The sequence below is a fragment of the Salvelinus namaycush genome, unplaced genomic scaffold (genome assembly GCF_016432855.1).
Source record: "Salvelinus namaycush isolate Seneca unplaced genomic scaffold, SaNama_1.0 Scaffold644, whole genome shotgun sequence".
Taxonomy (NCBI): domain Eukaryota; kingdom Metazoa; phylum Chordata; class Actinopteri; order Salmoniformes; family Salmonidae; genus Salvelinus; species Salvelinus namaycush.
In genome coordinates, this window is record NW_024061358.1 from 79,729 (window position 1) to 107,400 (window position 27,672).

The 27,672-nt window shown below is 38.7% G+C and overlaps 1 protein-coding gene across 1 annotated transcript; it reads right to left on the reverse strand.

The window, feature by feature from the left end:
• Positions 1 to 7,711: 7,711 nt before the first annotated feature.
• Positions 7,712 to 23,543, reverse strand: LOC120042231 (gastrula zinc finger protein XlCGF17.1-like). Its single transcript, XM_038987099.1, has 2 exons — positions 23,519 to 23,543; positions 7,712 to 8,746 (listed from the first exon to the last, which is right to left on the reverse strand). Exons 1-2 carry the CDS (start codon positions 23,541 to 23,543, stop codon positions 7,827 to 7,829), a joined length of 945 nt encoding a protein of 314 aa, XP_038843027.1. The 3' UTR covers positions 7,712 to 7,826.
• Between the last annotated feature and the right edge of the window lie 4,129 nt (positions 23,544 to 27,672).

Genomic DNA, 27,672 nt, shown 5'->3' on the forward strand with positions numbered 1-27,672 from the left:
CGTGGGCAGTGTCTGTATCCTCATAGGATTTACAGGGACTTTAAAACTGATCTGGAACCAGAGGCCAAGATTTCTGAAATCTCACACACTGGGAGGAAAAGTGCTGTAGAATGAGTTCTGTTTCACTCAGAGACATAATTCAAACGGCTATAGAAACTAGAGAGTGTTTTCTATCCAATAATAACAATAATATGCATATTGTACGAGCAAGAATTGAGTACTAGGCAGTTTAATCTGTAGAGCAAATTATGCTAATGCGAAACAGCACCCCCTATAGTGGCAAGAAGTTTTAAACAGCCATCACTAGCTGGATTCCACCCGGTTACTCAACCCTGCACCTTAGAGGCTGCTGCCCTAAAGACATAGACATGGAATCACTGGTCACTTTAATAATGTTAACACACTGCTTTACTCATTTCATATGCATTTACCGTATTCTATTCTACTGTATTTGTCCTAATATTTTATATATTTCTTAATTCCATTATTTTACTTTTAGATGTGTGTATTGTTAGATATTACTGCACTGTTTGGAGCTGGAACTGAGGAACTGAGGAACTGAGGAACACAAGCATTTTCTCTACACCCGTAATAACACCTGCTAAATATGTGACCAATACAATTTGATTTGAAGAGCATATCGACCGGCTGCAACACCAACTGCTCGGCATCCGACAGCAAGGCGCTACAGAGGGTAGGTCGTACGGCTCAGCACATCACTGGGGCCAAGCTTCCTGCCATCCAGGACCTCTACACCAGGCGGTGTCAGAGGAAGACCCTAAAAATGGTCAAAGACCCCAGCCACCCATGTCATAGACTGTTCTCTCTGCTACCGCACGGCAAGCAGTACCAGAATGTTTAAGCCTGGGACCAAAAGGCTCCTGAACAGCTTCTACCCCCAAACCATAAGACTGCTGAACAGCTAATCAAAATGGCCACCCAGACTATTTACATTGACCCCCTTTATTATTTATTTATCCCCCAACAATGCTTCACAGACTCTACCAGACTCTACCCGCACACTCACTATACTCTACCCGCACACTCACCAGACTCTACCCACACACTGACTAGACTCTACCCGCACATCCTAAACTGACACTACTAGTGTTGCACAGTACCACGGGAATATAACGGTAGCAAAACGTTATGGTACACAAACATGGCCAAAAGTATGTGGACACCTGCTCGTCGAACATCTCATTTCAAAATCATGGGCATTAATATGCAGTTCTGTGCAGGCAAGTCAAGTTCTTCCACACCGAACCTCAACAAACCATTTCTGTTTGGACTTGCCTTTATGCACGAGGGAATTGTCACGCTGAAACAGGAAAGGGCCAAACTGTTGCTACAGAGTTGGAAGCACAGAATGTTCTAGAATGTCATTGTATAATGTTGCATTAAAATTTCCCTTCACTGGAACTAAAGGTGCCCGAACCATGAAAAAAAACAGCCCGAGATCATTATTCCTCTCCCACCAAACTTTACAGTTGGAACTATGCATTTAGACAGGTAGCACCCGCTAAACCCAGATTTATCCGTCGGAATGAATCACGATGCTCCAGAGTCCAATGGCGGCAACGTTTACACCACTCCAGCCGACGCACGGCATTGCGCATGGTGATCTCAGGGCGTGTGTGCGGTTACTCGGCCGTCCGTTTGGAGTGTGAGGCAGTTTGGAACACGCTTCAGCACTCGGCCGTCCGTTTGGAGTGTGAGGCAGTTTGGAACATGCTTCAGCACTCGGCCGTCCGTTTGGAGTGTGAGGCAGTTTGGAACACGCTTCAGCACTCGGCCGTCCGTTTGGAGGGTGAGGCAGTTTGGAACACGCTTCAGCACTCGGCCATCCGTTTGGAGGATGAGGCAGTTTGGAACACGCTTCAGCACTCGGCCGTCCGTTTGGAGTGTGAGGCAGTTTGGAACACGCTTCAGCACTCGGCCGTCCCGTTCTGTGAGCTTATGTGGTCTACCACTTTGCGGCTGAGCCGTTGTTGCTCTTAGACGTTTCCACTTCACAATAACAGCACTTATAGTTGACTGGGGCAGCTCTAGCAGGGCAGAAATTTGACGACCTGACTTGTTGGAAAGGTGGCATCCTATGACGGTGCTTCGTTTAAAGTCACTGAGCTCTTCAGTAAGGTCATTCTACTGCCAAAGTTTGTCTATGGAGATTGCCCAGCTGTGTGCTCGATTTTATTCACCTGTCAGCAATGGGTGTGGCTGAAATAGCTGAATCCACTCATTTGAAGGGGTGTCCACATTTGTATATGTAGTGTGTATTTGCAATTGCTTGACCAGAAAATATTTGTCAACAAAACAGCCTATCGACCAAACAATCGGCCAGTCGACTACGGGTCAGCCCTAAAAAAAGTGGAAAAAATTGGGCAGAATATTATACAATTTGACTTAACAGCTGTAACAGTTTGACCCCCACAGGAAATCTACACTGGCAGTTATAGAAATACCCATTTACTATACAATTCTTGAAGAATATAACTTATAAATGCCTCAAATATTTCAACATCAGAAACCAAAACATAAGCTCCTATAACACCACTGTTTGTAAACAAACACTGCATAGCCTTGAAATCTGGTTAAAACAATAATTTTGACCTTCTGGATGTCCAGTCCTTGTATATAGATATATAGAAGTGACTGTCAAGCCAACACCTTATAACTGTTATGCCAAGATGTCTGAACTTCTTGACGAGGTCGCTAGGTTTTGGGTTACGGTTGCTACAATAGCTTTCTCTATGAATTTGAGAGTGGTTACATTTCTCCAGCCCCCATCCCTCAGCTGTTTACCAAACCAAGTCTCTGGGCAGCCATTTTGTTGCTGTTTAAATCCTAGGTTGCCCATTTAAAAAAGTCACACAACAAACAACCAATCTGCAGTTCAAACAATAACAAAGCGTCACTCTGCCACTGTTTTGGTAATAAGATGAGGATGTGGCTGGAGAAATGTAACTACTCTCAAATTCATAGACAGATCTATGGATGAAAGGACTGACCATCCATGATATCAACATTATAGTTTTAACTATGTTGAGGCTATACAGTGTTGATTTACATTGTTTCTAAACATTGGAGTAAAAAAAGCTTATTTGGGGTTCTGATGGGGTAAACAGTTGAACTAAGCTCATGAGGCATGTGTTATATTCTTCAAGAATCAATGGCTATAAATAAATAATTTAAAAGTCCCAATATGGATGTAGCAATTGCAGATTTCCCCTTTAACACCAACCATCAGTTCAACAACTGCAGAGTTTGTGCCTCTGTGTTTAAGACAGTACTTACTAGTGTTAATCAGGGACCGGTTTCTCAAAACCATCTTACGGCTAAGTTCACCTTTAGAACCATTGGATGCCTTAAGATGCGTTTGGGAAACTGGACCCAGATATCCAGCATCCTCCTCTTCTTCCTCCTCCTTTTTCGATGTGACAGTCATCTCCTCCTCCTCTTTCACTCCAAAAACTGCATTCTCCTCTGTCTCTTCCTCCTCTTCTTTTATTGTAACATCTTCCTCCTCTTTCACTCTGAACGCGTCTTCCTCTTCTTTAACTGTAACGTATTTCTCTTCTTTCACGGTAACAGCCTCTCCCTCATCTTGTTTTTGTATAGTGACATCCTCATCTTCCTCCTCCTCTTTCACGACAATGTTCAACCACAGACCCTCTTTCTCCGTCCAGCAGATCTCTTCTTTAGCAGGAGAATAGCTTAGTGAGCTCATGGTCGGGGATGTTAGTTAGCTAGCTAGGCTAGTGATAACTTAACCAGCCAGCTAACGTTAGCTGACCAAAAACAACAACACCGTAATGTGAAATGAAATCGGATAACTAACTAGACGACAGAAACTGTTTTAAAACACAGTTGCTAATATACACGAAAGCGTCTGAAGAGCTTTATTGGTTCGTCTATTTTGTCTAGCAAGCTACGGAGGTGGCTGACTGACTGTTGCTGCTGTTGAAAGAAGCGTTCCGTCCACTAGATTATACGTCACACTAGCAGCATAACCCAAAAGCATCATAACCTTAAATTCCCAAAACGCCATCTGCTGACTGGAGTGGGTAACGCAGTTGAATAAAATGTAGAGTTTATTTTCAGACAAAAAGTTAAACCGTAGGAAGCATGAGTTTTTACTCACCAATGTAACAACACAATGTGGTTAAAGACTTAGTACTTTAGTTGTAGTCACGATCTGGTTACCTATTAAGTACAAACAGTTATGTTGTTGGGTTATTACATATTTATTCACTTATTTCCGGATATCTTCCAAAATACCCACAATGCACGATTTCTCAACATCAACTGAATCTAGTCTGTGCTACCGAGTTTGTATGCTAGCCCCTCTAACGCAAGGTTTAATTACTCAAATTCCTAAACCTAAAAAATACTTGTTACTCGTTGATAATTGAAAAAAAAAATTGGAACCACCAAGACACTTCCTAGAGCTGGCCACTCGGCCAAACTGAGCAATCGGGGGAGAAGGGCCTTGGTCAGGGAGGTGACCAAGAACCCGATGGTCACTCTGACAGAGCTCCAGATTTCCTCTGTGGAGATGGGAGAGCCTTCCAGAAGGACAACCATCTCTGCAGCACTCCACCAATCAGGCCTTTATGGTAGAGTGGCCAGACAGAAGCCACTCCTCAGTAAAAGGCACATGACAGCCCGCTTGGAGTTTGTCAAAAGACACCTGAAGACTCTCAGACCATGAGAAACAAGATTCTCTGGTCTGATGAAACCAAGATGAAACTCTTTGGCCTGAATGCCAAGTGTTATGTCTGGAGGAAACCTGGCACCCTCCCAACGGTGAAGTATAGGGGAGGCAGCTTCATGCTGTGGGGATGCTTTTCAGTGACTGGGAGACTAGTCAGGATCGATGGAAAGATGAACGGAGCAAAGTACAGAGAGATCCTTGATGAAAACCTGTTCCAGAGCGCTCAGGTCCTCAGACTGGGGCGAAGGTTCACCTTCCAACAGGAAAATGACTCACATTGCCAAGTCAACGCAGGAGTGGCTTTGGTACAACTCTCTGAATGTCCTTGAGTGGTCGAGCCAGAGCCCGGACTTGAACCTGATCGAACGTCTCTGGATAGAACTGAACATGGCTGTGCAGCAACACTCCCCATCCAACCTGACAGAGCTTGAGAGGATCTGCAGAGAAGAATGGGAGAAACTCCCCAAATACAGGTATGCCAAGCTTGTAGCGTCATACCCAAGAAGAATCTATGCTGTAATCGCTGCCAAAAGGTGCTTCAACAAAGTACTGAGTAGTCTTAATACTTATGTAAATGTAATATTTCAAAATAGCCCGAAACAGTGACATTGGACACATAGGCCATGTTTGGATAGATAGGATTGGTCTCTGTTGGATATTTGAACTCGGTTTGGAAACATGAGTCATGCTTAGATAGCTCAGCTGTAGCAACCAGTGTTGAGTTACTGTGGTTGAAGGTTATTTTATCCAGCCAGTGGTAGGTGATGTCACTACACAGTTCAATTATTTTTTATAAATTTGCAAAAATGTATAGAAAACTGTTTTTGCTTTTCATCATGGGGTATTGTGTATAGATTCAAGAGAGGAAAAACAAATTAACGCCGGTGGGCCATACAGGGAGTCTCCCATCTCCCACTACTCATACTCCTCTCCATGGTATCCTGCTGTGGGGTGACCGGTCTAGAGCCGGGGGTGGTGTTTACCACTCCACCAGCAGAGCTGTGGGAGACCACCTCAAGCCCCTGGTAGAGCCGGGGGTGGTGTTTACCACTCCACCACGCCTTCAGCAGGCTGGAAAAGTGGGATTGATCTGGTCGATCCATTTGATTATTTCAGTTTTCAATAGTTGAATCGTTTGACGAATTGTTGATTTAATTTTTTTTCTTTAATTTTCAACAAATGTAATGGATTGGTTGAAAAGTGATACTACAGTTATATACTATTTCGACACGGTGGAAGATGTACTGAATTTAATCTGTTTTTCATACTAAGATGGACCAAGATGTGTTGATTTTTCACATATTTGTTGATTGGTTTTGCAAGAGTCTGTTGATTTGGTCGGTCATTGGGTTAATATGTTTTGCAATGTGTTCAAATCAAATCAAGCTTTATTTATACAGCACATTTCAGACATGGAACACAATGGGCTTCACAGGAAAAAATGAATACAAACGGATGAAAATAAAAACAGAAATATTTACAACACAACAAACACAAGAGGATAAAAACTAAAGAATAACAAAGAATAACAAACTGAAAGACTAATGAGCATTCTAAGGAAATGACATTGATTAAAATAGTACGCTTGTTTTACTACATTGTTAGTCAACAATAAAATTGTGCCAATAAAATTCAGATAGTCGCATAAATTATTTTGATTACTAAATGTTACATTACATTGAAATATTATGAAAATATCAAAACCGAATGTACACCACTTTGTTAATATGTATTGGCAATAATTCACTGAATGGTGAGGCATGGAATAATAAAACATGTATCTTTTGTCAGGCTGAATGTTTGAAATATGAGGTGATTTGAGTCATGCTTCTCCAATAGTGGAATAACGACAATTAGCACTTGAATGTTGTAAAGAAATACTATGTGTAAAAACTGGAGTGATGTATGATTGTTTAAAAAATAGTTCATAAGTTAGTCCAAGTTTTAAAAAATGATACTGCATCCATATGTATAGGCTGCGAGTACTTTGAAATGTAGTTGTTTTGAAGTCATTGAAACAATCACCTGAAAAAAGTATTTTTGACTTTCAACCAAAACCGAACGTAGATTGAACGTCGGGCATAGTCTTATTTACGACGTCTTTTCAACAACATTTTGCAAGGTGGGATAGCCCAATGTCAAAACTATTTTAACGTGTCAAAATCAATAATCAATATGCAGAAACAGTTTGTGATACATTGAAAACCTAAACATAAAATGTGCTATATACACAAACATGTTCCACAATAGTAATCACATTACTTGTATTTTTATAAACGAGCATCTTTATACAAGAACCAAAACACAAGATCCAAAAACACTGTTGTTTCGACATCTGGCAATAAATCTATTAGGGGGGAAATCAGGTTGTACGTGCTGTTGAAACTAACACAACTAAAAACACATGGAAATGGGAGATATATTTTACCTCACTGGTTAGAGGACAACCTGCAGAAGACAGTCAACTACATTTTGGAGTGATGCATTTAAATTTAGGGGTCCTCAGAACGAAGAGAAACGCAACACTTATTTGTCATCACTCATATCGAGGTCACTTGGGAATCAATTGCGCGAGAGGGGGGAGAGATGAGGTTGCATGTCCTGTTAAAACAGCTCAAACACCCCACGGAACGTGGGAATAACGTGTACATTAGTGTTTAGAGGTCAATTTGTAGAAAACAGCTAGCTACATTTTAAAGTGTTGCAGTTTGATTCAAGTAGGTCGCCAACGAGGGAAGTGAAACGCAACACTTTATTTGTGTTTATGTTAATCACATAAATACTATTTCAATTCAGAGCCTGGATTTTCCCCCTGAGGCTAATATCCATATCATGCTGAAATCAATAGAACACGGGGCAAATGTTTAGGGTTCTACATTGTGACATCATTAAAATACTCCTTCTACAACATTCTACATTGTGACATCATTAAAATACTCCTACTACAATGTTTAAACATTCTACATTGTGACATCATTAAAATTCTCCTTCTACAATGTTAAAATATTCTATATTGTGACATTATTTCATTGATATCATGAAACAACTCCTTCATGTATGTACTTTCTGATGTTTTGTCAGAGCAACTCTTGCCACATTGATCACAGCTCTAATGTTTCCCTCCTGTGTGTGTTCTCTGGTGTGATATCATGTTCCTTGAGTGAGTAAAACTCCTCCCACATTGATCACAGCTATAAGGCTTCTCTCCTTTGTGTGTTTTCTCGTGTGATTTTAAATTTTGGGACGAAACAAAACTCTTTCCACAGTCAGAGCAATGGTAAGGTTTATCCCCTGTGTGTGTTCTCTTGTGTATAGTCAGCTGGTTAAATGAAGTAAAACTCTTTCCACATTGATCACAGCTATAAGGTTTCTCTCCAGTGTGCGTTCTCAAATGTACCATCAGGTTGCTTGAGTGACTAAATCTCTTCCCACATTGATCACAGCTATAAGGCTTCTCTCCTGTGTGTGTTTTCTGGTGTGATTTTAAATATTGTGACGAAATAAAACACTTTCCACAGTCAGAGCAGTGGTAAGGTTTCGCTATTGTGTGTGTTCTCTTGTGTGATTTTAAATATTGGGAAGAAACAAAACGCCTTCCACAGTCAGAGCAGTGGTAAGGTTTCTCTCCTGTGTGTATTCTCTGGTGTATAGTCAGCTGGTTAGATGTAGTAAAACACTTCATACACTGATCACAGCTATAAGGTTTCTCTCCTGTGTGTGTTCTCTGGTGTATAGTCAGAATGCTAGATGTAACAAAACTCTTCCCACATTGATCACATCTATAAGATTTCTCTCTTGTGTGTGTTTTCTGGTGTGCTTTCAGGCTGCGTGTAACACTAAAACTCTTCCCACATTGATCACAGCTATTAGATTTCTCTCCTGTATGGATTCTCTGATGGCTTTTAAGGTCTGTTGAAGAGGTGAATCTCTTCCCACAGTCAGAGCAGTGGTGAGATTTCTTTCCTGTGTGTTTCCGCTGGTGTTTCTTGAGGTGTTCTGATCTGGGGGGACTCTTCTCTGCCTCATCAGCTTCATTATGTTTTTGAGGCTCCCCAGAGGATCCACGATTGTCATGTCTCTCTCCTGTGTGAACAACAAAGTCAGACAGATGGTTAAAGGTCCACAACAGCAAAAATCCACTGTTTATATGAGCTAAAGGTGATGCCCATGATTGTGTACAACAATTTACATCTGTAATGAATGTTGAAAAGCTTTCAAAAACGGACTATTTTATTAACAGTCAAGTGAGCAACAACAGTCATATTTAGTCTTATTTTTTCACAGAAGTAAAATAGATGATTGTAAAAATAAGTTATTACAGTTGTTGAAACCCGAAGCAGACGACTCTTGGTCACCAATATGTAGTATATCTGTTATCTAGTAGTAGTATAATTGTTATCTAGTTATAGATGCAGTATATCTGTTATCTAGATGTAGTATATCTGTTATCTAGTTGCAGTATATCTGTTATCTAGTAGTAGTATATCTGTTAACTAGTTATGGATGCAGTATATCTGTTATCTAGTTATGGATGCAGTATATCTGTTAGCTAGTTATGGATGCAGTATATCTGTTATCTAGTTATGGATGTAGTATATCTGTTATCTAGTAGTAGTATATCTGTTATCTAGTTATAGATGCAGTATATCTGTTATCTAGATGTAGTATATCTGTTATCTAGTTGCAGTATATCTGTTATCTAGTAGTAGTATATATGTTAACTAGTTATGGATGCAGTATATCTGTTATCTAGTTATGGATGCAGTATATCTGTTATCTAGTTGTAGTATATATGTTATCTAGTTATGGATGCAGTATACCTGTTATCTAGTTGTAGTATATCTGTTTTCTAGTTGCAGTATATCTGTTATCTAGTTGTAGTATATCTGTTATCTAGTTATGGATGCAGTATATCTGTTATCTAGATATGGATGCAGTATATCTGTTATCTAGATATGGATGCAATATATCTGTTATCTAGTTGCAGTATATCTGTTATCTAGTTGTAGTATATCTGTTATCTAGTTGTAGTATATCTGTTATCTAGTTATGGATGCAGTATATCTGTTATCTAGTTGCAGTATATATGTTATCTAGTTGTAGTATATCTGTTATCTAGTTATGGATGTAGTATATATGTTATCTAGTTGTAGTATACCTGTTATCTAGTTGTAGTAAATCTGTTATCTAGTTATGGATGTAGTATATATGTTATCTAGTTGTAGTATACCTGTTATCTAGTTGCAGTATACCTGTTATCTAGTTGTAGTATACCTGTTATCTAGTTGCAGTATATCTGTTATCTAGTTGTAGTATACATGTTATCTAGTTGCAGTATACCTGTTATCTAGTTGCAGTATACCTGTTATCTAGTTGCAGTATATCTGTTATCTAGTTGCAGTATATCTGTTATCTAGTTACAGTATATCTGTTATCTAGTTGTAGTATATATGTTATCTAGTTGTAGTATATCTGTTATCTAGTTGCAGTATACCTGTTATCTAGTTGTAGTATACCTGTTATCTAGTTGTAGTATACCTGTTATCTAGTTGTAGTATACCTGGTATCTAGTTGTAGTATACCTGTTATCTAGTTGCAGTATACCTGTTATCTAGTTGCAATATATCTGTTATCTAGTTGCAGTATATATCTGTTATCTAGTTGCAGTATATATCTGTTATCTAGTTATGGATGTAGTATATATGTTATCTAGTTGTAGTATACCTGTTATCTAGTTGTAGTATACCTGTTATCTAGTTGTAGTATATCTGTTATCTAGTTGTAGTATATCTGTTATCTAGTTGTAGTATATCTGTTATCTAGTTGCAGTATACCTGTCATCTAGTTGTAGTATACCTGTTATCTAGTTGTAGTATACCTGTTATCTAGTTGTAGTATATCTGTTATCTAGTTGTAGTATATCTGTTATCTAGTTGCAGTATATCTGTTATCTAGTTGCAGTATATCTGTTATCTAGTTGCAGTATACCTGTTATCTAGTTGCAGTATATCTGTTATCTAGTTGCAGTATATCTGTTATCTAGTTGCAGTATATCTGTTATCTAGTTGCAGTATATCTGTTATCTAGTTGCAGTATATCTGTTATCTAGTTGCAGTATATCTGTTATCTAGTTGTAGTATATATGTTATCTAGTTGCAGTATATCTGTTATCTAGTTGCAGTATACCTGTTATCTAGTTGCAGTATACCTGTTATCTAGTTGTAGTATACCTGTTATCTAGTTGTAGTATACCTGTTATCTAGTTGCAGTATATCTGTTATCTAGATGCAGTATATCTGTTATCTAGTTGCAGTATATCTGTTATCTAGTTGCAGTATATCTGTTATCTAGTTGCAGTATATCTGTTATCTAGTTGCAGTATATCTGTTATCTAGTTGCAGTATACCTGTTATCTAGTTGTAGTATACCTGTTATCTAGTTGTAGTATACCTGTTATCTAGTTGCAGTATATCTGTTATCTAGATGCAGTATATCTGTTATCTAGTTGCAGTATATCTGTTATCTAGTTGTAGTATATCTGTTATCTAGTTGCAGTATATCTGTTATCTAGATGCAGTATACCTGTTATCTAGTTGCAGTATATCTGTTATCTAGTCGCAGTATACCTGTTATCTAGTTGTAGTATATCTGTTATCTAGTTGCAGTATATCTGTTATCTAGTTGCAGTATATCTGTTATCTAGTTATGGATGCAGTATACCTGTTATCTAGTTATGGATGTAGTATATCTGTTATCTAGTTGCAGTATACCTGTTATCTAGTTGCAGTATATCTGTTATCTAGATGTAGTATATCTGTTATCTAGTTGCAGTATATCTGTTATCTAGTAGTAGTATATCTGTTAACTAGTTATGGATGCAGTATATCTGTTATCTAGTTATGGATGCAGTATATCTGTTAGCTAGTTATGGATGCAGTATATCTGTTATCTTGTTATGGATGTAGTATATCTGTTATCTAGTAGTAGTATATCTGTTATCTAGTTATAGATGCAGTATATCTGTTATCTAGATGTAGTATATCTGTTATCTAGTTGCAGTATATCTGTTATCTAGTAGTAGTATATCTGTTAACTAGTTATGGATGCAGTATATCTGTTATCTAGTTATGGATGCAGTATATCTGTTATCTAGTTGTAGTATATATGTTATCTAGTTATGGATGCAGTATACCTGTTATCTAGTTGTAGTATATCTGTTTTCTAGTTGCAGTATATCTGTTATCTAGTTGTAGTATATCTGTTATCTAGTTATGGATGCAGTATATCTGTTATCTAGATATGGATGCAGTATATCTGTTATCTAGATATGGATGCAATATATCTGTTATCTAGTTGCAGTATATCTGTTATCTAGTTGTAGTATATCTGTTATCTAGTTGTAGTATATCTGTTATCTAGTTATGGATGCAGTATATCTGTTATCTAGTTGCAGTATATATGTTATCTAGTTGTAGTATATCTGTTATCTAGTTATGGATGTAGTATATATGTTATCTAGTTGTAGTATACCTGTTATCTAGTTGTAGTATATCTGTTATCTAGTTGTAGTATATCTGTTATCTAGTTATGGATGTAGTATATATGTTATCTAGTTGTAGTATACCTGTTATCTAGTTGCAGTATACCTGTTATCTAGTTGTAGTATACCTGTTATCTAGTTGCAGTATATCTGTTATCTAGTTGTAGTATACATGTTATCTAGTTGCAGTATACCTGTTATCTAGTTGCAGTATACCTGTTATCTAGTTGCAGTATATCTGTTATCTAGTTGCAGTATATCTGTTATCTAGTTACAGTATATCTGTTATCTAGTTGTAGTATATATGTTATCTAGTTGTAGTATATCTGTTATCTAGTTGCAGTATACCTGTTATCTAGTTGTAGTATACCTGTTATCTAGTTGTAGTATACCTGTTATCTAGTTGTAGTATACCTGGTATCTAGTTGTAGTATACCTGTTATCTAGTTGCAGTATACCTGTTATCTAGTTGCAATATATCTGTTATCTAGTTGCAGTATATATCTGTTATCTAGTTGCAGTATATATCTGTTATCTAGTTATGGATGTAGTATATATGTTATCTAGTTGTAGTATACCTGTTATCTAGTTGTAGTATACCTGTTATCTAGTTGTAGTATATCTGTTATCTAGTTGTAGTATATCTGTTATCTAGTTGTAGTATATCTGTTATCTAGTTGCAGTATACCTGTTATCTAGTTGTAGTATACCTGTTATCTAGTTGCAGTATACCTATTATCTAGTTGCAGTATATCTGTTATCTAGTTGCAGTATATCTGTTATCTAGTTATGGATGCAGTATATCTGTTAGCTAGTTATGGATGCAGTATATCTGTTATCTAGTTATGGATGTAGTATATCTGTTATCTAGTAGTAGTATATCTGTTATCTAGTTATAGATGCAGTATATCTGTTATCTAGATGTAGTATATCTGTTATCTAGTTGCAGTATATCTGTTATCTAGTAGTAGTATATATGTTATCTAGTTATGGATGCAGTATACCTGTTATCTAGTTGTAGTATATCTGTTTTCTAGTTGCAGTATATCTGTTATCTAGTTGTAGTATATCTGTTATCTAGTTATGGATGCAGTATATCTGTTATCTAGATATGGATGCAGTATATCTGTTATCTAGATATGGATGCAATATATCTGTTATCTAGTTGCAGTATATCTGTTATCTAGTTGTAGTATATCTGTTATCTAGTTGTAGTATATCTGTTATCTAGTTATGGATGCAGTATATCTGTTATCTAGTTGCAGTATATATGTTATCTAGTTGTAGTATATCTGTTATCTAGTTATGGATGTAGTATATATGTTATCTAGTTGTAGTATACCTGTTATCTAGTTGTAGTATATCTGTTATCTAGTTGTAGTATATCTGTTATCTAGTTATGGATGTAGTATATATGTTATCTAGTTGTAGTATACCTGTTATCTAGTTGCAGTATACCTGTTATCTAGTTGTAGTATACCTGTTATCTAGTTGCAGTATATCTGTTATCTAGTTGTAGTATACATGTTATCTAGTTGCAGTATACCTGTTATCTAGTTGCAGTATACCTGTTATCTAGTTGCAGTATATCTGTTATCTAGTTGCAGTATATCTGTTATCTAGTTACAGTATATCTGTTATCTAGTTGTAGTATATATGTTATCTAGTTGTAGTATATCTGTTATCTAGTTGCAGTATACCTGTTATCTAGTTGTAGTATACCTGTTATCTAGTTGTAGTATACCTGTTATCTAGTTGTAGTATACCTGGTATCTAGTTGTAGTATACCTGTTATCTAGTTGCAGTATACCTGTTATCTAGTTGCAATATATCTGTTATCTAGTTGCAGTATATATCTGTTATCTAGTTGCAGTATATATCTGTTATCTAGTTATGGATGTAGTATATATGTTATCTAGTTGTAGTATACCTGTTATCTAGTTGTAGTATACCTGTTATCTAGTTGTAGTATATCTGTTATCTAGTTGTAGTATATCTGTTATCTAGTTGTAGTATATCTGTTATCTAGTTGCAGTATACCTGTTATCTAGTTGTAGTATACCTGTTATCTAGTTGCAGTATATCTGTTATCTAGTAGTAGTATATATGTTATCTAGTTATGGATGCAGTATACCTGTTATCTAGTTGTAGTATATCTGTTTTCTAGTTGCAGTATATCTGTTATCTAGTTGTAGTATATCTGTTATCTAGTTATGGATGCAGTATATCTGTTATCTAGATATGGATGCAGTATATCTGTTATCTAGATATGGATGCAATATATCTGTTATCTAGTTGCAGTATATCTGTTATCTAGTTGTAGTATATCTGTTATCTAGTTGTAGTATATCTGTTATCTAGTTATGGATGCAGTATATCTGTTATCTAGTTGCAGTATATATGTTATCTAGTTGTAGTATATCTGTTATCTAGTTATGGATGTAGTATATATGTTATCTAGTTGTAGTATACCTGTTATCTAGTTGTAGTATATCTGTTATCTAGTTGTAGTATATCTGTTATCTAGTTATGGATGTAGTATATATGTTATCTAGTTGTAGTATACCTGTTATCTAGTTGCAGTATACCTGTTATCTAGTTGTAGTATACCTGTTATCTAGTTGCAGTATATCTGTTATCTAGTTGTAGTATACATGTTATCTAGTTGCAGTATACCTGTTATCTAGTTGCAGTATACCTGTTATCTAGTTGCAGTATATCTGTTATCTAGTTGCAGTATATCTGTTATCTAGTTACAGTATATCTGTTATCTAGTTGTAGTATATATGTTATCTAGTTGTAGTATATCTGTTATCTAGTTGCAGTATACCTGTTATCTAGTTGTAGTATACCTGTTATCTAGTTGTAGTATACCTGTTATCTAGTTGTAGTATACCTGGTATCTAGTTGTAGTATACCTGTTATCTAGTTGCAGTATACCTGTTATCTAGTTGCAATATATCTGTTATCTAGTTGCAGTATATATCTGTTATCTAGTTGCAGTATATATCTGTTATCTAGTTATGGATGTAGTATATATGTTATCTAGTTGTAGTATACCTGTTATCTAGTTGTAGTATACCTGTTATCTAGTTGTAGTATACCTGTTATCTAGTTGTAGTATATCTGTTATCTAGTTGCAGTATATCTGTTATCTAGTTGCAGTATACCTGTTATCTAGTTGCAGTATATCTGTTATCTAGTTGCAGTATATCTGTTATCTAGTTGCAGTATATCTGTTATCTAGTTGCAGTATATCTGTTATCTAGTTGCAGTATATCTGGTATCTAGTTGTAGTATACCTGTTATCTAGTTGCAGTATACCTGTTATCTAGTTGCAATATATCTGTTATCTAGTTGCAGTATATATCTGTTATCTAGTTGCAGTATATATCTGTTATCTAGTTATGGATGTAGTATATATGTTATCTAGTTGTAGTATACCTGTTATCTAGTTGTAGTATACCTGTTATCTAGTTGTAGTATATCTGTTATCTAGTTGTAGTATATCTGTTATCTAGTTGCAGTATATCTGTTATCTAGTTGCAGTATACCTGTTATCTAGTTGCAGTATATCTGTTATCTAGTTGCAGTATATCTGTTATCTAGTTGCAGTATATCTGTTATCTAGTTGCAGTATATCTGTTATCTAGTTGCAGTATATCTGTTATCTAGTTGCAGTATATCTGTTATCTAGTTGTAGTATATATGTTATCTAGTTGCAGTATATCTGTTATCTAGTTGCAGTATACCTGTTATCTAGTTGCAGTATACCTGTTATCTAGTTGTAGTATACCTGTTATCTAGTTGTAGTATACCTGTTATCTAGTTGCAGTATATCTGTTATCTAGATGCAGTATATCTGTTATCTAGTTGCAGTATATCTGTTATCTAGTTGCAGTATATCTGTTATCTAGTTGCAGTATATCTGTTATCTAGTTGCAGTATATCTGTTATCTAGTTGTAGTATACCTGTTATCTAGTTGTAGTATACCTGTTATCTAGTTGCAGTATATCTGTTATCTAGATGCAGTATATCTGTTATCTAGTTGCAGTATATCTGTTATCTAGTTGTAGTATATCTGTTATCTAGTTGCAGTATATCTGTTATCTAGATGCAGTATACCTGTTATCTAGTTGCAGTATATCTGTTATCTAGTCGCAGTATACCTGTTATCTAGTTGTAGTATATCTGTTATCTAGTTGCAGTATATCTGTTATCTAGTTATGGATGCAGTATACCTGTTATCTAGTTATGGATGTAGTATATCTGTTATCTAGTTGCAGTATACCTGTTATCTAGTTGCAGTATATCTGTTATCGAGTTATGGACGCAGTATACCTGTTATCTAGTTATGGATGTAGTATACCTGTTATCTAGTTGCAGTATATCTGTTATCTAGTTATGGATGCAGTATACCTGTTATCTAGTTATGGATGTAGTATATCTGTTATCTAGTTGCAGTATATCTGTTATCTAGTTGCAGTATACCTGTTATCTAGTTATGGATGTAGTATATCTGTTATCTAGTTGCAGTATATCTGTTATCTAGTATACCTGTTATCTAGTTGCAGTATATCTGTTATCTAGATGCCGTATATCTGTTATCTAGTTGCAGTATATCTGTTATCTAGTTGCAGTATATCTGTTATCTAGTCGCAGTATATCTGTTATCTAGTTGTAGTATACCTGTTATCTAGTTGCAGTATATCTGTTATCTAGTTGTAGTATACCTGTTATCTAGTTGCAGTATATCTGTTATCTAGTTGCAGTATACCTGTTATCTAGTTGCAGTATATCTGTTATCTAGTTGTAGTATACCTGTTATCTAGTTGCAGTATATCTGTTATCTAGTTGTAGTATACCTGTTATCTAGTTGTAGTATATCTGTTATCTAGTTGTAGTATATCTGTTATCTAGTTATGGATGTAGTATATATGTTATCTAGTTGTAGTATACCTGTTATCTAGTTGCAGTATATTTGTTATCTAGTCGCAGTATACCTGTTATCTAGATGCAGTATATCTGTTATCTAGTTGCAGTATATCTGTTATCTAGTCGCAGTATATCTGTTATCTAGTTGCAGTATACCTGTTATCTAGTTATGGATGTAGTATATCTGTTATCTAGTTGCAGTATACCTGTTATCTAGTTGCAGTATATCTGTTATCTAGTTATGGATGCAGTATACCTGTTATCTAGTTATGGATGTAGTATATATGTTATCTAGTTGCAGTATATCTGTTATCTAGTTGCAGTATACCTGTTATCTAGTTGTAGTATATCTGTTATCAAGTTGTAGTATATCTGTTATCTAGTCGCAGTATATCTGTTATCTAGTTGTAGTATATCTGCTTGGGACAAAATAGTGAGCGAAGATTTTAGTTTTTCACAATGTTTTCTGAATATTACCACACATTATCAGAGCAAGATCAGGATGCTACTCAAGGAAACTCACATTAAACTCTGTTGCTCTTCACTAACTCACCACCATGGGGGAAAACTCAGGGGAGTTCTCATAGGCTGACAGCAAAAATAGCCTCCATTTCCAGGTTGCTTGTGAGTGCATTTCACACTACTTTGGATTATAATCCATTTACATTTTGAGTGCATTTCACAGGCTCGTTTGAATGTCCTGCTTAATATCATGTTTGAGGAAAATGCTCTTTGGCTAACTTTGCTACCAGCCTGTCAATGAGCGTTAGCATTCAAGCTAACAACTGCTGCATCCAAAATAGGTATTTTGCAACTATCACAACCAAATATTATCTTAGCGACTGTTCAAGCAACAATCAAAACAACAATTGTAAAGCCTATGAGAACCCCAAAAAGTAACAACCTGGTAAATCTAGACTGTTGAATGATCCCGTGTCACGTGGTTGCTAAGCTAATCGTCAGAAAATCCCTTAGAAAAGTGTTTGAGTTGAGAACACTGCCTATTTTCCTCAAAAGTACCAGTCAGGAGTTTGAACGCAAACAAGGAAATTGCACGGCTGTGTGATATAGACAGCAACGGATGTGGCTGAAGTAGCTGAATCCACAAATTTGAAGGGGTGTCCACAAAATGTTGTATATATAGCGTATTTGCGACTGCCCTACGAAAATAAATCACTGTCAAAAAAACGGCCTATCGACAGAACAATCGACCAGTAGACTACGGTCAGCCCTAAAAAAATTGGCTGAATATTATACAATGACTTATCAACAGCTCTAACAATTTGACCCCCAAATGAAATGTACACTGGCAGTTATAGAAAGACCAATTTACTATATAACCATTGATTCTTGAAGAATATAACTTATAAATGCCTCAAATGTTTCAACTGTATTACCCCACCAGAAACCAAAACATAAGCTTGTATAACACCACTGTTTGTATTAAAGCACTGTATAGCCTGGAAATCTGGTTAAAACTAGCATTATGACCTTATGGAATGCCAGTCCTTGTATTCATAGTGTAGTGAATTTGGGGGGTAGCCCTGAGCTGAACTCAAACCTGGGTCCAGCGACTGTCAAGCCAACACCTTATAACTGTTATGCCAAGATGTCTGAACTTCTTGACGAGGTCCCTAGGTGTTGGGTTAAGGTTGCTACAATAGCTTTCTCTATGAATTTGAGAGTGGTTACATTTCTCCAGCCCCCATCCCTCAGCTGTTTAAATCCTAGGTTGTCCCCTTAAAAAAGCCACATCAATCAACCTGCAGTTCAACCAATAACAAAGCTGTCATTGCACCACTGTTTTGGTAATAAGATGAGGATGGGGCTGGAGAAATGTAACTACTCTCAAATTCATAGACAGACTATGGATGCAAGGACTGACCATCCATGATATCAACATGATAGTTTTAACTATGTTGAGGCTATACAGTGTTGGTTTACATTGTTTCTAAACATTGGAGTAAAAATAACTTACTTGGGGATCTGATGGGGTACAACAGTTGAACTAAGCTCATGAGGCATGTGTTATATTCTTCAAGAATCAATGGCTATAAACAAATAATTTAAAAGTCCCAATATGGATGTAGTAATTGCAGATTCCCCCTTTAACACCACACATCAGTTCAACAACTGCAGAGTTTGTGCCTCTGTTTTTAAGACAGTACTTACTAGTGTTAATCAGGGACCGGTTTCTCAAAACCATCTTACGGCTAAGTTCGTTAGAACCATTGGATGCCTTAAGATGCGTTTGGGAAACCGGGCCCAGATATCCAGTTTCCTCCTCCTTTTTCGATGTGACAGTCATCTCCCCCTCTTCCTCTTTCACTCCATAAACTGCATCCTCCTCTTTCTCTTCCTCCTCTTCTTTCACTGAAATGTCTTTCTCTTCTTCCTTCACGGTAACAGCCTCAACCTCTACTTGTTTTTGTATTGTAACAGCCTCCTCTTTCTCTGCCTCCTCTTCTTTTACTGTAACATCCTCCTCCTCTTTCACTCTGAACGCGTCTTCCTCTTCTTTCACTGAAACGTCTTTCTCTTCTTCTTTCACTGTAACAGTCTCACCCTCTACTTGTTTTTGTATTGTAATAGCCTCCTCTTCCTCCTCCTCTTTCACGAGAGCTTCTTTCTCAGTCCAGCAGACCTCCTCTTCTGTAGCAGGGGGAGAGTAGATTGGTGAGCTCATGGTCGGGGATGTTAGCTAGCTAGGCTAATGCTAACTTAACCAGCCCTCTAGCTGACTAATAACAACAACACCGTACATATGAATCTAAATCGGATAACTAACTAGACGATAGAATGTTTCAAACACAGTTGCTAATATCCACGAAAGCGTCTAAAGAGCTTTATTGGTTCGTCTATTTTGTCTAGCAAGCTACAGAGGTGGCTGACGAACTGTTGCTGCTGTTGAAAGAAGCTTTCCGTCCACTAGATTATACGTCACACTAACATCACTGCCTTAAAGCCCCACATTGCTTTTTGCTAACTGGAGTGGGTAACGCAGTTGAGTAAAATGTATATTTTATTTTCAGACAAAATGTTAAAGTGTAGGAAGCATGAGTTTTTACTCACCAATGTAACAACACTGTGTGGTTAAAGACTTAGTAACTTAGTTGTCGTCACGATCTGGTTTCCTATTAAGTACAAACAGTTGTGTTTTTGCGTTATTACGTATTTATTAACTTATTTCCAGGGTATCTTCTAAACTCCCCACAATTCACTATTTCTCAACGTCATATGGACCTAGTCTGTGCTACTGAGTTAATATCCTAGTAAACCGTACCCATTACAGTAGGAAAACTGTTGTAATGAACACTTATGAGTATGGTGGGCTGAATTTTCTGGACTTTACTACCTTAAATAATACTTATAAAATCAAGTGGAATTTTATTCCTCATCATGTCTTCTCTACTTTTGGTGGCCTTAACTTCATGTTGGTTCGTAATTATAATATTGACAAAGTTCCAGTGAAACCTTCTGCTTTTCATCGGCAGGTTTTCTTGTCATGGTCCTTCATTTACAAGCATCATTTTTCTCCACACATATATTATATATGGAATAATCGGGATATATTGTTTTTAGAATATTGTTTCCTAAATAATATCCTATTGGTGAGACAACTGGTACATTTTACTCCGCACATATATTATATATGAAATAATAGGGACATGTTGTATGAAAATACTTATTTGTTTTTAGAATATTGTTTCCTAAATAATATCCTATTGGTGAGACAACTGGTAAATGCAGAGGGTCTTTTACTCAGTTATAAGGAAGTCTGATCACATTTACATTTAAGTCATTTAGCAGACGCTCTTATCCAGAGTGACTTACAACTTGGAACTAGGCAAGTCAGTTAAGAACAAATTCTTATTTACAATGACGGCCTAGGAACAGTGGGTTAACTGCCTTGTTCAGGGGCAGAACGACAGGTTTTTACCTTGTCAGCTCGGGGATTCGATCTTGCAACCTTTCGGTTACAAGTCCAACGCTCTAACCACTAGGCTACCTGCCGCCCTGATCACTTCACAAGGTCCCTGTAACACCTAAACATGTTACAATCATTTTAGATGTTATTCCCTCGGGCGTTGCTTTATTATTCAGAAATGTGTCAAGACCCTCAGGACATACCTACGATTACCCCTGTTGACTCATCATGTCACGACTTCCACCGAAGGTGGCTCCTCTCCCTGTTCGGGCGGCGCTCGGCGGTCGTCGTCACCGGTCTACTAGCTGCCACCAATTCCTTTTTCTTTTCTGTTGGTTTTGTCTTGATTGTTTTCACCTGTATCTTATTTGTTATTATTTAGGGGCTATTTAAACCCCCAGGTCCCGCCTGCTGCTGTGCGGGCTTATCCTTTATGTCAGTGGTGTATTATTGTTTTTACGTGGTGGCTGTCCGTTATTTCCCCTGGTTGAGGGACTTATCGGTTTATTGGTCATTTTGCCTGGTTGTTGGCTGGACCCAGCTGAAATAAACGTATTCATTGAAAGCACTGCTCTCTGCGCCTGACTCCACACTCGCCACTCCTAGCGATCCGTGACACATCAGTAGGAAAGATTTGTTTCTCTTTTGGTCCATTCAACAACAGAGCGATACGAGCCTTGTTTCAGCAGGATGTTGTATCTATACCGTATATTCCTTATTGGAACGGATCTATTGATAATATCTGTTGGAAAAAAAGTTTGGATGTTGCTACACACATACCTACTTGTTAACAAAAATGAAGGAAGTTTCCTTTAAAATTATTCATAAATATTATCCTGCCAACCACTATATGAAGTTAAAAAAACAACATAAATTCAAATGGTACCTTTTGTAATGACCAGCCAGAAACAGTGTTGCATCTTCTTTTGCCTTGTATTCATGTAAGGAATCTGTGGAAAGACATCAGTAGATTTATAATTGAACACATTTATGAAGATGTTACACTATTGTGGAGAGATGTACTGCTTGGATTCTTTACCTACGATAGAAATAAGTTGAAACAATTTTATGTAATAAATTTAATTATTATTTTGGCCAAATTTCATATTCCCAAATGTAAATTTACAAACAAAACACCACATTTTCTTACCTTACAAAAATAAATTGAACAGTATTTTAAGACAATTAAATACTCTACTAACAAAAAAATCTGTTAGAATTGTAAGTGTATGTATGTCCCTTAAGGTCCTTGTGTCATGTGATATTATAATTCCACCTGGCTACCCCTACCCCTACTCAACTGACACTGTAAAGTCCATGGAGAATAAGAGCACCCAGCTGCCCACTGCACTGAGGCTAGGAAACACTGTCACCACCGATAAATCCACTATAATTGAGAATTTCAATAAGCATTTCTCTACGGCTGTCCATGCTTTTCAACTGCCCGGCACTTCCACAGCAACCCGCCAAAGCCCCCACCATTTCTCCTTCACCCAAATCCAGATAGCTGATGTTCTGAAAAAAGCTGCAAAATCTGGACCCCTACAAATCAGCGGGGCTAGACAATCTGGACCCTCTCTTTCTAAAACTATCTGCCGAAATTGTTGCAACCCCTATTACTAGCCTGTTCAATCTCTCTTTCGTATTGTCTGAGATTCCCAAAGATTGGAAAGCTGCCACAGTCATCCCCCTCTTCAAAGGGGGAGACACTCTAGACCCAAACTGCTACAGACCTATATCTAGCCTACCCTGCCTTTCTAAGGTCTTCGAAAGCCAAGTTAACAAACAGATTACTGACCATTTTGAATCCCACCGTACCTTCTCCGCTATGCAATCTGGTTTCAGAGCTGGTCATGGGTGCAACTCAGCCACGCTCAAGATCCTAAACGACATCATAACTGCCATCGATAAGAGACATTACTGTGCAGCCGTATTCATTGACCTGGCCAAGGCTTTCGACTCCGTCAATCACCACATTCTTATTGGCAGACTCGACAGCCTTGGTTTCTCAAATGATTGCCTCGCCTGGTTTACCAACTACTTCTCTGATAGAGTTCAGTGTGTCAAATCAGAGGGCCTGTTGTCCGGACCTCTGACAGTCTCTATGGGGGTGCCACAGGGTTCAATTCTCGGGCCGACTCTCTTCTCTGTATACATCAATGATGTCGCTCTTGCTGCTGGTGATTCTCTGATCCACCTCCACGCAAACGACACCATTCTGTATACTTCTGGCCCCTCTTTGGACTCTGTGTTAACTAACCTCCAGACGAGCTTCAATGCCATACAACTCTCCTTCCGTGGCCTCCAACTGCTCTTAAATGCAAGTAAAACTAAATGCATGCTATTCAATCGATCACTGCCCGCACCTGCCCGCCCGTTCAGCATCACTACTCTTACCGATCCTCGGCTTCGGCGATGTCATCTATAAAATAGCCTCCAACACTCTACTCAATAAATTGGATGTAGTCTATCACAGTGCCATCCGTTTTGTCAGCAAAGCCCCATACACTACCCACCACTGCGACATGTACGCTCTCGTTGGTTGGCCCTCGCTTCATACTCGTCGCCAAACCCACTGGCTACAGGTTATCTACAAGTCTCTGCTAGGTAAAGCCCCGCTTTATCTCAGCTCACTGGTCACCATAGCAGCACCCACTCGTAGCACGCGCTCCAGCAGGTATATCCCACTGGTCACCCCCAAAGCCAATTCCACATTTGGCCGCCTTTCCTTCCAGTTCTCTGCTGCCAATGACTGGAACGAACTGCAAAAATCACTGAAGCTGGAGACTCAAATCTCCCTCACTAGCTTTAAGCACCAGCTGTCAGAGCAGCTCCCAGATCACTGCACCTGTACATAGCCCATCTGTAAACAGCCCATCTATCTACCTCATCCCCATACTGTATTTATTTATTTATCTTGCTCCTTTGCACCCCAGTATCTACCATTCCAGTGTTTAATTGCTATATTGTAATTACTTCGCCACCATGGCCTATTTATTGCCTTAACTCCCTTACCTTACCTCATTTGCACTCACTGTATGTAGACTTTTTATTTTATTTTTTATACTGTATTATTAACTGTATGTTTTGTTTATTCCATGTGTAACTCTGTGTTGTTGTATGTGTCGAATTGCTATGGTTTATCTTGGCCAGGTCGCAGTTGCAAATGAGAACTTGTTCTCAACTAACAACTAACTGGTTAAATAAAGGTGAAAAAAAAATGCTATCCAGTTGTTGGGTGACCGGTCTAAATCTCTCCAGGTGCTTCTGGATTCTGGGGCCGACGAGAGCTTAATGGACACTACCCTGGTGTCGGAGCTGCGTATCTCCACACAACTCCTCTCCGTTCCCATGGACGTCAGAGTATTGGACGGACGCTCTATTGGCAGGGTCCCTCACGGTTTGATTCCTATCAACCTGCGAGTGTCAGGTAACTACAGTGAGTCCATGCAGTTCCTGCTCATTGAATCTCCTCATGCACCTGTGGTTTTGGGATTGTCATAACTCCAGAGGCACAACCCCTTGATCAACTGGGCTACTGGTTCAATCCTGTGTTGGAACCCGTTCTGCTCTGTGCCTTGCCTCAAGGCGGCGCAGCCCGCCCCAGGACGTCCTCCTGCGGGCTTGGGTAAAGCCTCGGATCTCTCCACCGTTCCAGCGGAGTACCAGGACCTCCGGGAGGTTTTCAACAAGGCCCGTGCCACATCTCTTCCTCCGCATCGACCCTATGACTGTGCCATTGACCTCCTGCCTGGTACTACACCGCCTCGGGGCAGCTTTTTTCCCTGTCTGGTCCGGAAACCAAGACAACGGGTACATTGAGGACTCTCTGGGAGCAGGGTTCTTCTTTGTGGAGAAGGACACAAGTCTCCCGTGTAACGACTACCAGGGCCTTAACCGCTACCACTCCTCTCCTCGGCTCACAAGCCTCTCCAGGGGGCGACTGTATTCTCGAAGTTGGACCTTCGGAATGCCAACCATCTGGTTCGGATACGGGAAGGAGACGAATGGAAGACAAGTCTTTCACACAGCTAGCGGGCATTACGAGTATCTGGTTACGCCATTCCGACTGACCAACGCACACGCAGTATTCCAGGCTCTGGTCAATGATGTGCCCTGTGATATGTTGAACCGGTTTGTGTTTGTCTACCTTGACGACATCCTTGTCTTTTCCAGATCAGTTAATAAGGAGCATGTTCTCCACGTCCCACAAGTTCTTCAGCGTCTCCTGGAGAACCAGTTGTTTGTCAGAAGGCTGAGAAGTGTGAAATTCATCGCTCCACTATCTCCCTTCTGGGATACGTCATCGAGGGCCGGGAACATTCAGATTGATCCAGACAAGGTAAAACAAAAACAAAAAAAACATATAAGATCTCCTAAGACTGTGTTTACTACAGACCTTATTTTCAGTGTTTATCCCAAAAAAAACTCCAAAAACAGCATTCGTTTCCCCCATAAGTTTTGTCCAACAAACCATGGCGAAGTTTTCATACTTATTGTGCTTCGCCGAGCAGCACAGAGCTGTTGTGAAGGAATTAGTCAAGGAAGCGGAGTCTCCGGAGGCATGCAGAGGCCAAATTGAGCTCCGTTCCGCATTTGCTGTGTGCCTCTCAAATGTTTGTATCTATGCGGAAGGCCACATACAGCTCCGCATTGACATGATTGGTTTAAGATAGGTGAGGGCGGGGAGTTCCTGTATAAACACAAACTCACTTCCTTGACAACTTTCTTCACAACAGCTCTGCGCTGCTCTGCGAAGCACGAGAGGTATGACACTTTTGTTGGATATAGCTCCGCAGAACTGATCGATTTCCGCGAGAAGGGACAGCTGCAGTCAAAATGCGCTACGTTGTAAAAAAATCATGAAAACAAATATCTAAGGTCAGGCATTAGGGTTAGCAGTATGGTTAAAGTTAAATCAGATTTTATGTGCCTCTTAAGGGGAAAGTAATCTGAAAGTAATCAGACATTCTAGTGGTGGTTTCTGAGGGACTGAAGATCAGTTTGAACTCTGTTTGACCCCAACCATGACCAGAACCATCATTAGGGTTTGCAGTGTGGTTAAGGTTATAGATTTTATGACTGTGGTACTAACTTGAACCTCTTGAGGAGAAAGTAATCAAATTACATTAGTGAGTTTGGGTAATCCAAAGGTTATGTTACTGATTACAATGTTGGACAGGTAACTAGTAACTAACAGATTACATTTAGAAAGTAACCTACCCAACCCCGGATACAGTATATAGGTCTCTCCATGGGTGGGAGATGGACATTTAAGTTGATCAACACTCTCTTTATATTACTGACTTGTTGACTGATTGATCCATTCATCCATCCATCCCTCCTCAGCCTTCCTCTCCTCTGAAGACCCAGTGAGGGTGGAGCTCAGTCAGAGAGCTGTTGAGAGACTGGTTAAGAAGAACACTTCTACAGCCAGAGAGGTGAGAGGTCACACAATTCTCTGGAGTCCTGTGAGATCTTTAGTATGCTCCCTATAATTCATCCATCTCTCTTCCTCTCTCTCTCTCTTTAGGTGTCCCAGAACAGCTGTTTTCGACCCTCTCTCTACCTTACCTGTTGTTTCGACCTCAGAAGGCTCAGCTAACTACAGATACTGGTTCGATACAGGGCTGTGCCGCAGCCGGACGCGACCGAGAGACGACACACAATTGGCCCAGCTTCATCCGGTTTAGGGGAGGGTTTGGCTGGCTGGGATGTCCTTGTCCCATTGTGCTCCAGCGACTCCTGTGGCGGGCTGGGCACATGCATGCTGACACGGTCGCCAGGTGTACGGTGTTTCCTCCGACACATTGGTGTGGCTGGCTTCCGGGTTAAACGTGCATTGTGTCAAAAAGCAGTGAGGCTTGGCGGGGTTGTGTTTCGGAGGACGCACGGCTCTCGACCTTCGCCTCTCCCGAGTCCGTACGGGAGTTGCAGCGATGGGACAAGACTGTAACTACCAATTGGAAATCACTAAATTGGGGAGAAAAAGGGGTAAAAAATAAAAGAATGCTTGGCTTTGAAAAGCAAACTGACATTTACTCCTGAGGTGCTGACCTGTTGCACCCTCTACAACCACTGTGATTATTATTTGACCCTGCTGTTCATCTATGAACGTTTGAACATCTTGAAGAATGATCTGGCCTTAATGGCCATGTACTCTTATAAAATCCACCCGGCACAATCAGAAGGGGACTGGCCACCCCTCATAGCCTGGTTCCTCTCTAGGTTTCAACCTAGGTTCCTGCCTTTCTAGGGAGTTTTTTCCTAGCCACCGTGCTTCTACACCTGCATTGCTTGCTGTTTGGGGTTTTAGGTTGGGTTTCTGTTTAGCACTTTGTGACATCTGCTGATGTAAAAAGGGCTTTATGACATTTGATTTGAGGCCGCAGATTTACATTTTTATTTTTTATTTAACCAGTTGAGAAGTTCTCCTTTAAAACTGGCTAAGATAAAGCAGTTTGATACATACAACACAGAGTTACACATGAGAGGATTAAAAATATAGAATAACAAACTGAAAGACTAATGAGCATTCTAAGGAAATGACA

Coding starts and splice junctions, on each gene's coding strand:
- LOC120042231 (XM_038987099.1), bottom strand. CDS start 23,543: ATGACATCGCCGAAGCCGAGGATCG. Junction 8,747..23,518: donor ATCGCCGAAGCCGAGGATCG/GTAAGAGTAGTG, acceptor AACATAATGAAG/CTGATGAGGCAGAGAAGAGT.